This window comes from Phodopus roborovskii, unplaced genomic scaffold (assembly GCF_943737965.1).
Source record: "Phodopus roborovskii unplaced genomic scaffold, PHOROB, whole genome shotgun sequence".
Classification (NCBI taxonomy): Eukaryota; Metazoa; Chordata; class Mammalia; order Rodentia; family Cricetidae; genus Phodopus; species Phodopus roborovskii.
The window spans coordinates 21,265,082-21,279,278 of record NW_026126434.1 but is presented as its reverse complement, the minus strand read 5'-3'; the positions used below and the strand labels follow the sequence as shown (position 1 = coordinate 21,279,278).

The 14,197-nt window shown below is 48.8% G+C and overlaps 1 protein-coding gene across 2 annotated transcripts in view; it reads right to left on the bottom strand.

The window, feature by feature from the left end:
* The window catches only part of Bcr (BCR activator of RhoGEF and GTPase), a 114,369-nt gene that overhangs the window by 35,055 nt on the left and 65,117 nt on the right, over window positions 1–14,197 (bottom strand). Inside the window, exons 5-8 of one of the 2 annotated variants that reach the window (XM_051186895.1) lie at window positions 11,452–11,559; window positions 8,450–8,510; window positions 5,320–5,372; window positions 4,530–4,655 (exon numbers count right to left, since the gene is read on the bottom strand). In XM_051186895.1, the coding sequence (XP_051042852.1) occupies window positions 4,530–4,655; window positions 5,320–5,372; window positions 8,450–8,510; window positions 11,452–11,559 (348 nt within the window). Of the gene's footprint in view, window positions 1–4,514; window positions 4,656–5,319; window positions 5,373–8,449; window positions 8,511–11,451; window positions 11,560–14,197 lie in introns of both variants that reach the window. The other variant, XM_051186894.1, reaches the window with a different exon arrangement.

Sequence of the window (14,197 nt, the reverse complement as noted above, 5' to 3'; positions counted from 1 at the left end):
TTCTTCCATCCTCCTCTGCCCCCTGGGATGCAGCTGCAGGGGAGGGGAGATAACACAGGGAGGAACCTATGAATGGAGACCTACAGAAACCTTGTCCCTCTGACCATCAGCTAGGAACCCTCTACTGCAAATCCAACTCCTGTGTTGCCTCCCCCATTCTCTTCCTGGAATCCTGGCTCCTGTGCAGACTCTGGCCAGTCCGGTCTGTCTGGGCCAGCTCACACAGCTTCAATGAGTTCAGACTCTTAGGCTTTTGTCAGCCCAGGGACACCTCGCTTAGAAGTGCTCATCAGCCTAGTTATAGGCCCCAGAAGCGTCTCATCCATGCTCCAGGGCACACAGGCAAGGTCAAGGTTGAGCCACCTCCACCAACAGCATCAACATCTAAAAGTTAAATGAGGTCCAGCAGTCAGGAAGAACTGTCGACTACAATCTCACCCAGTGCAGGCCCCCCACCCCCACCCCTGGCCCAAGACAGAACTGAAGGACAGACAGTCAGGAACCTTACTGGACCCAGGTCCAGAGAGTCTGTAGCTCAGAGAAAGATGCTGAAATAGCAAGAGTGTACAGGAAGAAAGGAGGAGAGGTCCTGTTATGTGTGTGTATTCCTGTGTGTGGCTGTTGGTGTGCGTGTCCTGTGTGTTGGCAAGAGTGTCTATGCAGGTGTCTGTGTCCCCATGTGGGGCAGAGCAGTGGAGGAAGATGTGTGTATGGTTTGGGGGGGTGGCACTCTCTGGGTGTCCTTTTACATTCAGGTAGGAAACTCCTGTTAGCGTTCAGGCATCTGTACTGGCCTGTCCTTGGGGTCCTGACAGGACACACCCTCAGCAGCAGCCACTAAGAGCACCACCCGTGCACAGTCACTAAGTTCCCTTTTAAAAGGGCCCTGCCACCTCCCATCCTCCCCACCCCCAATCCTCTCTCCTGCTGCTCTTGTCTCTGGAGGCTGGCCTCCCTGCTTCCCCCTTCCCTGCTTGAACCCCATCCATCCCTTGGCATCTCTCTCCTGTGCACCACTTTTTTCCTAAATTACAACACCAGCGGAAGGGACACCACCACCTTCTTAAGTAACCAACATGGCCAGGCACCCTGGGAGAGAAGAGATCCAGGGTGCCCAGGGCCCCCTCTGCTTCCACCGCCTGTCTCCTGGCAGGGCTTGGGAACTAGCCCATCGGGGCCTCCTTTGGGAAGGCCAAATTTAGAAGCATTGTTATGGGCTTGATGTTTACACCCTCTTTCCCCTTGCTGCAGCTCTTTACCTTGTTTCTGTCTCAGTTTCTTTAAAAATCAGATATGGGGTGGGGGCAGGGGCTGAACCATAGCTCAGCAACAAAATGCTTGCCTAGCATGTACAAGGCATTGGGTTCCACACCAGTGTTAAAGACAGAAGTAAAACGGGAGCGAAAAAGCCTGTTTAGTGGTTTGTTTTTTTTTTTTTTTTTTTTTTTTTTTTGGATTAAATGAAATAGCATACCCACAGGACCTCACAGGGGCTGTTGGGCTTTTGTGGGTGCTGAAGACAGAATCTAGAGTCCTTGAATATATATTCTGATATTGCGCTGCCCTGACAGTACTGAGCCTTCTGCTTGGGCTATGGGCTTTGCAGTCCACTCCCGCCCTCATCCTGACAGCAAGCAAGTACTGCCTACTACTCAGTGTCAGTGGGACTGGGGACCTTGTCCTTTCTCATGCCTGCTCACAACCTCTTAATACCTCTTGGAGATGGGTTTCACTTTCCTAGCTATAGTTATTTAAAAGCTATGTGTGCATGCATGCATGCGTGTCTGTGTGTGTGTTTATGTGTGTTTGTATGTGCGCATGCGCGTGTGGGCATGTAATACAGCCCAGGGTATCAAGCATGATAGCCTTAGTTCCAATTCTTTTTAACTGTCAGCAGCAAAGCCTAGTGTTCTCTGAGCCTGACTCACTGTCTCTCAGACTCGGCCTTTACTAGCAATGTTCCTTCCTACAGCACCCTCAGAAGCCACTGTCTTCCTTCCTTCCTCCACGAGGAACCTCCAAAAGCCCAGGTAGAGAATTGGAATCATCAGACACTCTTGCAAGCCCTAGCAGCACACAGTGTAGAGCTCAGAGCTACAGGCAACCACTGCTTGGAAGAAATCACCCAGCAGCAGCAGGGATCTGGTTATCTAACTGTGAGGTTAATTCGGCTACACAAGCGTGCACCCACCCACCAGCTCACAGGTCTAGGGCCTGGAAGGAAAACGAGTCTGAAGACACTTTGAGGCAGGAAGAAGCTGAGATTCCCAAGCCCTCACTCCTTCCTCATGCTGGGTAGCTCCCGCACCTCCTAGCTCCTGGTGTGCTTGGGTGAGGATTGTGGCCTGCCAGGGCAGCTGCTGGCCACTCTCCGATTTGGAAAGCACTTCTAATGCTGCCCAGACACTTCCAAAAAAGGGCTAGCTCTAGAGCCAGGAGACTTGGCTGAAAAAACATGAAGAGATCACAGCAGACATACTAGATATCAGGTGCTGCCCAAGGCTCACACTTGGGTCTCTCCACAATGCCCTGGCTCTTCCCGCTGGGAAGCTTACAGGGTCTTTCCAGCCCACTGACATGAAGAGTGCCCTCTGCCATCGTCAACACAGAAGACATCTCCATGTTACCCCTTCTGTTTCATACTGTCTGTATGAGAGCTCACAAAACCCTTTCAGCTTCACCATGGCCCAGTGGGGGACACTGTCCTCAGAGAGCACAGATGCTCAATGGGGAGGGGAGCTCAAATCAGGTTCAGAGGCAAGCAGTAGGTGAGGTCCAGCAGGGGGTTGGAAGGTTGCCATTCTAGCACCTTTCCTGCAGCATCAAACACTGTGTGGGTGGGAGGGTACTGGGGAGGATGCTGAGGGTCCAACATGTCTGAGGTCCAGGGGGCACAAGTACAGGCACCTGTCTGTCATCCTGTTTCTTTTAAGGGATCCTAAACAGTAGGCAGGGATACAGGAGTAGACTGGGTCTCATATTCAGGGCCAAGGGAAAAGGGGTTTGTATGTTTGTTCTCTGGTCAAGTTCTCTCATAAATGAACAGTCGTCCGTCAAAAGAGAAAGAACGGAAGCACCATGTGGGATGGGTGACCTCAGAAGGCAACCAATCAGTATATGAGATCTAGGAGGGCGCAGATCTGACCAAGAAAGGTGCAGTGGACTGCTTATGGGGATGCTCAGGCTTTGCTTGAATCCAGTGGCTTTAAGTGAGTGCCAGGTGCAAGGCCCAATGTGGCTGCAGATGGGACCTGCTTCCTAAGTCCCCTAGGAAGATGGGAAACGCTCCACTCAACATCTTTCCACCAGGGGTCACTAGCAAGTAAAGCTAAGATCCCACCATGTCTGTCTGTCTTCAGTGGATTTAATGACAACTGAAGGGCTAGAGTGCTACTATTTACTGTTTTCCATATAAATCGCATCCCTTTGAGACCCAGGTACCCAGGGAGGTAAGTTATGCCCCATCCTACTACAGAGACAAAGAATGGGTCTAGATAGGAGAAGCTGTGAGTGCTGGGATGCACAGGAGCAGCCCTCAGGATACTGGCATGTAGCCTGGGTTGGCTTTATTCCAGCGCCTGAAGGACAGTTTCCTCCTCTTCTCCAGCTCCTCCCGGGTCAGGCCCATCATGAGAAATTTGACCAGATGACTCATTCACAAGCCCAATTAGACTGAGACCAACTAAGTACTTTAAACTCGACATGTAGTACAGCTCTTTTGAGGGAAACACACAAAGGAAGAGAGCCAAGAACAGCCTTCCTGTCACTATGCAGAAGGAGGAAAGAAAAGTCCCCAAGCATCTGGCACATGAGCCACAAGAGGAAGATGTGGTTCTCAGAGGTAACTGAAGTCAATGGCAGGACCTTTCCCTGTCCTGGTCTGACAGCTCTTGTCTGTGCACAAGACCCCAGAGATGACACGGCAGCTTCCCTAACTCTACCATCACTTCTGACAAAAGATGTTCATGTTGGATTCCAGCGCCCTGCCCTGTACTTCTGCTCTCCTCACTAGTCTGAAGCATCAGGGCTGCTCATTGATGATTGAAGTAGAATCAGCATTCCCAGCTTCCACAGCCAGACTCCTGTCCCCCAAACTGTGGATCCTCCTCTTTGTCTTACACTTAAACCCTTACATCTAGTATTAGCAGTTTTCCAAGAAAAAAACAACCCGGAGATGTTGGCAGGTCTAGGCAAACGAAGTGCTATCCTTCTGCTCACAGTCACTTCAGGTGAGGACCTGAGCTGGTGGAATATGAGGAAAACAATGAGGGATGTTTCAGGCATAACTCAACAGAAAAAAGAAGAGATGGCTGAGTGAGGGTCAGTGACAGAGGCCGATGTGGTCCTGGCAATACAGGATCACTCTTGACTTTACCCTGATGTCCTGCTGAACCTGGCAGAGTCATGGATTTCCTAAGGACCACATGTGTTCTGTGCTGTGCTGAGCCATCTGCTAAGGACCAGCCAGTGGCTCTGTGCCTGAGACCTAGGGTGCCACACTCAGCCATGCTCACCTCTCCTTTTTTTACCGTCATGGACTGCCGGCGGGGTGTGATCTCCTCATTGATGCTGGACAGGAAGTTCTGTGAGATGCGGAGGGCGTCCTGCAGCAGGGAATGGTCGGGATGGCTGGATGGAGTGTGCTTTAGCAAGTCCTGGCCCAGGTGGGAAGACCAGAGTTAGAATAGCATCGGCACAGACCACTGTGTGAAACCATATGCTCACAGTAGGTATGATTCAGAGCTGCAGCCCCCCTGTTCTCAAAGCCCGTGGGTGAACTCCTCCAGAAGTAGACCCTGGTCCCAATGGCATGCCCAAAAATCCAGTAAGGAGGGGCTACTACTATAAATAACCAGGGCAGGGTTTCTGTCCCTCGGTATTATTAACATTTAGGCCAGGCAAACTCTTTGTTATGAGAAGGGCTGTTCTGTGCAGCACAGACCATATAGCACCACTCTCAGTCTCTGCATGCATGAGATGCTTGTAACACATTCTCATCTTCATCTGTGATGACTAAAATGCCTTTGGTCATTGGTGCTGGCCTCCTTAGGGGCAGAAGTGATCATGGCCCATGGCAGTATCTGAGAGACACTGCTGTTCCCCAGCAACCACCAGGGAGGTCCTGCATTCTCAATAAAGGTGTGTGGCAATGGAAAGGCTGGGCATAGGTTAAGAGGAGGGCAAAAGACCAGCATTAACCTCAAGACATGTGACCCAAGGGAGACCTAAGTGAAGAGGACCTCCCTAGCTGGCCTGAGGACAGGGAGAGGACCCAGAACACCTTGGGAGGCAGTTGTCATGTTCTATGATGGCACTCACATGAAGGACTAGTGTGCTCCTCGTCACCCGGTCCACAGGCTTGTAGAGCAGATCTGTGGAAAGACAGGCAGGGGGAGATATGACCACACTTGGAGATAACAAAATGCTTGCCTGTCCACTGGTGCTACAAGGCCAAGAGGAAGCAAAGCTCTATCTACCTCCCCTTTGCAGGGCCATGAGGGCTCACTTGGGGTATCTGTCTGCCATGCTACCAGCTTTGAGTTCAGGGCTACTGCTTAGGCCTGAGCCCCTGGAAAGACTCAACATGGATGCACTGCTGTCTGGCATTGTCCAGGATGGTGAGGGCCACAGTCCTGCCCTGCAGCAGCCCAGGGTGTGGTTCTCAAAGTCCGTGCCTGGACAAGTTTTAGAGGACTGGATCCAAGAAGGGCAGAAGCCAACTGGGGTGCAAATATAGCTCTAGAACTGGTGAGTGCCCTGGGATGGCAACTCATTTGGGGATACTAAGGCTAGTCCTGGCCATCTTTGCTTTTCCCCACACAGTGATGAGCATAGTTCACATGAGTACAGACATGTAAGGTCTTCCTAACATACGCCAGGTATAATTCTTTACAAAAGTTCCCTGACTGCCACAGGACACACACTGCTGTCTCTGTTTTATAGATAGGGAAATTGGGGCTCAGAAGAGCTGGGGGATGAGCTCTGAGGAATGGAATTATGCCTACTATTCCTTATGAGTGAATATAACTGCTCACAACAGATCAACCCCTCCTGTTCACACCAGCCTAACTCCCCCTGTTCATACCAGCTTAACTGTTCACACCAGGCTAACTCCTGTTCACATCAGCCCAACCCCTCCTGTTCACACTAGCCTAACTGTTCACACCAGCCCAACAATCCAAGCAAAAAGCAACTTACTACTTTGTGATTAGTTCAGAAAGAGGTTAAACACGTGGTCCCAGGATTCATTCTAGCCTGCCTACCTCTCTGCGTTCCACTCAGGCCCTTCGTGGGATGATGCTCTTGCCTTGTTCTCTGTATCAGCATCAATATGTGTTTCCTCTGAAACATGACTGGGCTCTGTCCTTGTGAATGATCCATTCATGGATTATCAAGGAAGTAGCTTTGCCATTGATTTGAACTATCTCTTGCAAACTTGTTTGCCTTGCTATGTGATGGTCCACGCTGCCTTCTGACTCTTGTCAGAGTTGTCACTGGCAAGAGCATCCTTACTGGGTGCAACTGCTTGACCTTGAGCTTGTCATCTTTTAGGCTGTGTGTGCTTGTGTGCGTTACCTGAGATTGAGCATAGGGGATGTGTATGCCAAGAAAGCACTAAACCACCAAGTTACAGCCCCCAGACCAAATGAACTTTTATTCTCTATAGAGGGCTCAGTTAAGCCATACGTGGAGGCTGTCATCACCTGGCAGGCTGAGTCATGAGGATATCAGTGAGTTCCAGGCAAGTCTGGACTACAGTGTGAAACCCTGTCTCAAAAACCAATGAAGTAAAATAAAGAATTTAGTGGTGCTACTCAGAAACTAGAATAATACTTATAAAAGAAGAGAACATACAATCCTCCCTTCTTAAAAAGTATTTTAGGGGGTTGGAGTGATGGCTCAGCACTTAAGAGGACCTGGGTTTTGTTCCAACCCCCACGTTGGGAGGCTCACAGTCATCTGTAACTCCAGCTTCAGGGGAATCCTATGTGCAGTTTCCTCTTCCAACACACATACAATAATTTTAGAAAGTATTTTCAGGACTGGAGAAGGGCTCAGTTGGTAAGTGCATTTCTTGCTCTTCCAGGGGATCTACGTTCAGATCCTAGCACCCCCAACCACTGGTAACTCCAGCAGGAATCCACTGCCTCAGGCAAAACCACACATACATACATACACAGAGAGAGAGAGAGAGAGAGAGGGAGAGGGAGAGAGAGAGAGAGAGAGAGAGAGAGAGAGAGAGAGAGAGAGAGAGAGAGAGAGAGAGAATTTGGGACGGCTCAGTGGTTAAGAGCACTTATTGCTTTTCCAGAGGACATGAGTTTGCTTCCCAGCAGCTCATACTTGCCTGTTGATCTTAGTTTCAGGGTACCTAATGCCTTCTCCTAGCCTCTGGGTACTAGACACATAGGGTGTACATACATACATTTAGGTAAAACACTCATTTACATAAAACAAAAATAAGGAGATCTTTAAAAAAATAAGACTTTTTTGTTTTGTTTTGTTTTTTTGAGACAGGGTTTCTCTGTGGCTTTGGAAGCTGTCTGGAACTTGCTCTGTAAACCAGGCTGGTCTCAAACTCACAGAGATCCGCCTGCCTCTGCCTCCCAAGTGCTGGGACTAAAAGTGTGCACCACTACCACCGGGCTTAAGAATATTCTTAAATGGGGCTCTCACTTGCTCAGACTAGCCCCAAACTTGCCATCCTCTACCTCAGCATCTCAGACTACAGTTGCATGTCCCTACACCAGGACCCGCAATGTGTATATTTACTTTCAGACAGGATCTGACTATGTTTCCCAGGCCAGCCTCAAATGTAAATTTCTCCTAAATGTCTCATGAACGCTGAGATTATAGGTGTGTGCCACCTTGCTGGTCTTCACAGTAAGACCTCAATATGTGATATTTATTATATGATTAAAAAAAGTACTGTGTCTGTGTGAGTGCTGGGAACTGAAACTGGGTCTTCTGAAAGAGCTGTTAGGGCTTTCAACTGCTAAACCATCCCTCCAGACCCACAATATCCTTTTAAAGACACAGATTAATTAATTTTGTGTGTACATATGCATGCAAGTGTACTGGACATCAGGCAGGAATGTATGCATATGGAATTCGTAGGCTAACTTTTGAGAACTGGCTCTCTCCTACCACATGGATGGATCAAGGCCATCAAGTGAGGTGCAAGCAGCTTCTCCCATAGCTGCAATGCACTTGGCAGACTGTGGCACTTGCTAACTCCTGCAATGTTTCCCTGGTGTCCAGGTGAGTGGCCTTATCCCTTCTGTCCTGCTGTGACCAAGGCTAGCCTTGGCCCTCCTCACTCCCACTACTTGAAATCTAGAACCAGGAAGGTGACAGCAGTGACCCAACGAGGTGTCCTGTCCATCTTCCCAACAACAGCCCCTCTCCTGGAAGTGGTCACCACCACAGAGGCGCAGAGAGAACTCACTTTCCAAAGAGTTCTTGGTGGTTGAGTCCTTGGCGTCCTTGTTGCTCCTGGCTCTCAGGTTCTGAGGAGAGAAGAGCACATGCTCACGTGGGACAATGGAAGCAGCTTGGACACAGCCTGAACAGAGATCTTAGTCTCCTCTCTCCACAGAGAACCCTATGTGTAGCAAGTGTCCAGGGGGGGGCACTCTGGGCCACCAAATGAAGATGAGGGCCGAGCAAATGACCTGTGAACAAGACGAGCATAAAGGGTGCCCCCTAGGTCAGAATCAGAAGTTCTCAATCTGTGGGTCATGACCCCTTTGGGGGGACGACCAACTTTTTCACAAGGGTCACCTAAGATTGTAAGAAAACATGGATATTTACATTATGATTCACAACAGCAGTGAACTCACAGTTATGAAGTAGCAACAAAAATAATTTTATGGTTGGGGAGTCATGACAACATGAGGAAACAGACTAAAGGGTCACAACATTAGGAAGGTTAGAACCAATGCTCCACATGTTCCTTCCTTTAGAATAAGGTTTCTCAATCTCAGCACCGTGGGCATTGAGGGGTTGGGAATTCCTTGCTCCAAGTGTCTGCCTCTGGGTGGCTGCTGTAAGCCACATCCCTGGTTTCTATCTATAGGTTCAGTAACAACCCACCCTCCTGACAAATGCTCCTTTGGGAATGAAGCCATTTACAGATGAGGACTCTTGAGATGGAGAGTTCTGTTCAGGCAAAGTGCCTACTTAGGGCAGTGTAACAGCATTGAAGGAGCCGTTCATTCCAAAGAGTCCTCACTCACCTTTGGTGGCTGCCAGGGTGGTGGTGGGTAGATGTGGGGTAACACCAGACAGATACCATGTTTTACATCTGGCCAGTCTTATGAGTGGACATGCACATACATACTTTTATAATGTGTAAATGAATTGCTTTATTCTAAAGGAGGCACTAAGATGGAAAGCAAGAATAGTTAGTGGAATGATATAAAAGACTCCATTTGGTCTGAGGTGCTACTGGAGAAATGACATTAAAGCATCCCTGTGATATGAAGTCCTCTCCAGGAGGCAGCTGCCAGGTATCCTGACCTTAAGCTCCTGAGCAAACACATGCCCAGCATGGGAAGAGGAAGGGCCTCTGGGATCATTGTCCCAATCCTCCATGCTACAAGCAATGTCTCGGGATTGGAAGATAGTATTAGTATTCCCTAGTTCATCTGGGCCAACCCTGAAGTTGAGAAAGGTATAGGAAGTAGTTAATTTAATGAAGAGGGATAAAAAAGAACAGATTGCACACTTGAGGAAAATATGGCTGACAAGGAATGGGGCTCTTTATAGGCTTGGAAAGAACAGTGTAGTGTAACACAGGATATTGCCATGGGAGGTGATCAGAGCCAAGGCCACAGCTGGGTGATAAATGATAAAATGGTACAAAGTCCCTGGAACATGGATCAGATATGATAGTCAAAAGTTTCCTCTCAGCAAGAGAAACCAGACTCATCCCTTGTATTTACGTTTCTCGTCTTTCTTTTTAAAATGTGTGTGTGCGTTTCCCCTAGTGCTACTGTTGCTGTCAAACTGGTCTTGACTCCATCCCTCACACACATATGCAGGACATAGGACAACGTTGAGTGCCTTCTTGTTGCTCCCCACCTTATTCTCTTGAGGGGGGAGGGAGGCTCTCTGAACACGAAGATCTCCCTTTTAGTTGGCAAGGTTGGCTGGCCAGCAAGCTCCTGCCTTTGCCTTGTAACACTGGGATTTCAGGCACATGTGGCCATGTCTTGCTTATGTAGGTGCTAGGGTTTTAAAGTCAGTATCCCATGCTTATAAAGTACGTGTCTTTACCCACAAGAGTCACCTTCCAGCTCCCACGGTTTCCTTTCTAACGTTGCCTCTCTCCATGGAAATCTTTCCTCTCACTGTCCTTGCTTAATGGAATAAAGAGAGTCAAAACTCTGAGAAGGGGGGACTGTACAAAGGTGACAATGACAACAAGCCACAGCCCCCCCCCCAGAAAAAAATGTCACATGGCTGCCATTGACATTGCAGTGATATCATGGAGAAGGGAGATGAACCTTGGGTAGAGATATGGAGACCCAATGGTGATCCTGGGCTCTAATCCTGACTTGGCTGCTATCCCCAAGTGTCCTAACATGTTCTCTGTATCTGAGGGGCTCTTTCAAGGCCCAGAGATTCGCAACAACCCAGTGGTTTGAGGTTTCTGTCCATCAAGGTTAAGTGCAAACAGGGAGACAAGCAGCACTTAGACTCAGGATGATACAGCCCCAGAACTTTTCCTCTAGTGGACATCTAGAGACACAGCCACCTGGCTCTCAAGGAATGTTGGTAGAAGAGCCGCAAAGCGGATGGCTTCCTCCCAGCCTCCAGTGACAAGACTAGAGTAGATATAGGACTCCCATGATAGGACAAAGGGAATGTCCAGGGAACATGGTTGCTGATGTGTGGTTGTGTCCTCCAAAAGTCCACAAACTGGGAGCATCAACCTCTACTGTACGTGCTGTGTTTGAAGCTGGGATCTTTGAGAGGTGGTTAGCATTGGATGAGGTCAGGAGGGTTCCACCTCAACTGGGTTAGTCTGCTTGCTCTGTCTTGACACGTGACACCCTCTGTCACATTATGATATAATGAGAAGATCCTCAACAGATACACCTCAATGTTGTCAGTCTTCAAACCATAACACATACATTTCTATGAAAGTACACAGTGAGCAGTCTGCGACAACAGTATAAAAAAGATTAAGACATCTTGAATCAGACCCTGGCCATTGGGTAACAGTGCTGTGAGGACCGCTCCTGTTGAATCACAACAGTGACCTGCGGTGGAGATGACCCAGCAGACTCTGAGTCAGAGCTGGGGTTCATACCCGGCCTTTAATCTGGTATACTTTGCTCTCCCAACAACCAGCCCACAACCCATCAAGGGAGTGGGAGGATATGGGTGGGAGTCAGCAGTACTCCGGCCTGCACAGCGTCATGGGAGGCACTCACTCATTACCTCGGATATCTCTGCAAACTGAGTGTTGGCCTGACAGCATTTCTCTGCGGTTTCCATGGCCACTCCATAGTTATCCACAAAGGCTCGGTACACTCCCAGCTGGCTTGCCTGTGGAGAAGGAGGGGAGGGTGAGACAGAGGTGGAACAAGGAGTTGCTCCCCAACTTCCTAAGAACGGCTCTTATGCATTGCTCTGGAAAAACCTGAGGTGCAGACAGCATGCAGGTTGCAGAAACCTCAGCTCTTCCCTCCCACCTGCTTCACCTCCACACACACCGAGCACGACTCCCTCTCCTAAAATGACATGTTGAGAAGTGAGTCATGGCCCTGGGCAGGTAATGGCTCCCTTCAGAGATCCTTATTCCTCCCACCCCACTTGCAAAAGGGTGCCATGGGGAGCAACTTCAACTTGAGGTGAGAATCCAGATAAACGCTGGAAGGCAGGTGAGATGGAGGAGGGCACCCTGGTAACCATGGTCCACAGACTGGTACCCATGGTGTTGTTCTCACATCTGATCTTGTCACACAAGTAAGGAATAGTCTGGCTGACTGGAAAGAAGGGCTCTCATGACTAGCTGCTCTTCCTAGACCTCACAGGGGCGCCCGGGCTCTTATATATCGGGCAGGTTGGAAAGTCTGCCAGCCGCACAGTGAGAGACATTTTGTTGGCTCTTCATTTGAATAAAGACATTAACATAGGGTTCTCTCACTGGGCTTCCACTCAGACACACACTAAACTAAGCCAGTTTCCATGGGTAGATGGAAGGGGACGTGTGCCACTACCATAGTTATCTCTGGGTCTCACATAATTTTGGGGCAGCAAGGAAAAAAAGAAAAAAGAAAGAAAGACTAGTGTTCACACAGAACAGCATGCAGACACAGGGCAGTCATGCTGGCTACGTCTGAGCCTCCCACAGCAGCTGCCCAGGAGCTAGACACTTAATGCATTTGCTGTTCCTGGAATCTTCTCTGTGTTGAGCCTAAATTTCATCTCCATGGGCATTTGCATTTATATGGGCTTTCCTATTTCCAGAGACAATGATCCCAGATGCTAGATAAAACTGGGTGCCCCTGAACAGGCTGGGCCTGGTCTGAATGCTCTCCTACTGGGCCTGCAGAGAAGGTATGGGGCATCTGGGGAAACAGAAGGGCTGGAAGACACCCCACTCAGCTCCTACACTTTAAACCACCCCCAGAGAAGTGGCTGCATCCTTGAATTCCAGGCTGTCCTTCACTGAGCAACTGTAAGACCCAGAGCAGTGCCTTCCCTTCCCTCACCGTTAGCCCCTCCTCCTTTGCAGGCCACTGAGTGAGGGCTTCCCAGTTGCCCGAGGGTCATGATGGCTTCTCAGTAGAGGAAATGGCTACGCAGAGTCTGGATGGAACACATCCGTAGAGGACTAACTTTCATGGCTTTTCCCTTTCTTTCCTCTTTGCCTAAGGGCTTACCTTTTTTAGGGATGAGACATTCTGAAAAAAAAAATTAATTCTGACTTTTTGGTAACCAGAAACTGGAGCTGCATAACAAAGGTAAACATAGAGATTGCCAGTATCGAGATAGGATGTTCTGTGATGGACATGGATCCCTACTGTGGTCATTATTTACCAGAAAGGTCCGAGGAGACATCTGAGAAACTCAAAACAGCCTGTGCCCTTCAGAAAATGTTAGCTGAAGGAGCTAATATAGATAGAAGGAGTCTAAAGAGACATCTTAGCCAAATATATATAACATTGGACAGGACTAGATCCTGAATTAGAGAGGGCATAGGGGTGAGAACTTCATGCAGAAACTAAATCCCATGCACTGAAAGTGAACCACAGGAAAAGGGCCATTGCATCACTGCAATAACCCAGGAGTTCAGGACTCTCGAGAAGGCATCAAAGTTGGAGGAGGTACACTCCTTGGGTCCTAGGACTGCCAAGTGTGATGCTGGGCGAGCTTTAACACAGTCTGAAAGGGTTACATGTAGGACTGTGTCTATCAGTCCTAAGTGGGTCCCCAGCATTCAGCCCAGGTTAGAAACACATGCAATACTCAGCAGACTGACTGGGGACAGATTTTCCCCTGCAGCCTGTCATGATGAAGACAGCTGAAGAGCACCAGATAAACTAAAAAGAACTTTCTACATTTTACATCCCAATATTAAGAATTTTTATTAGAGTTTTAGAAAACAAAAGATACTGAGTGGCTTCAGAATGCTATTCTAGGGAGAGTGTGGGGTGTGGTTTCTCCCAGCAGCACTATTCTTTGCTCTCCTGAAGGCTTCTGGTTGAGTCTTTTCAGCAAGGTTTAAAATTATTGACACACAGCATGGCGGGAAAGGGAGAAGGTACTCTGAAGATGGGGTGCACTGAACCAAATATGCTGTGAGGAAAGAACCCCAAGAGGAGAAGATATGAATCAAGTGTTGCATTTGTCTCCAGGCCTTAACTCCAAAGTGTCTGAGGTCCAGGGCAGCAGAGAGGGAAGGAAAAACAGTGAAGCCACACCCTGAACTGGGGACACTGGGCCTGCTTCATAACAGTTTTCTCAGGATTGAAGCATTCCATTCTGCAGGGATGCTTCTGAAAACAACTCAAGCAGCTTCAGGGAGTCCCTGAACTTCACCGTATTCAATAGGCCCCTCTTCTACCAGAGCAAACAATAAAAGCCGAGAATCTGTCTCAGACAAGACAAGTTGCAGATTCTTAGAGACAAGACCATTGCCTAAAGAGGTTTAGACCAACTGGGGCAACCAAAAAGGACA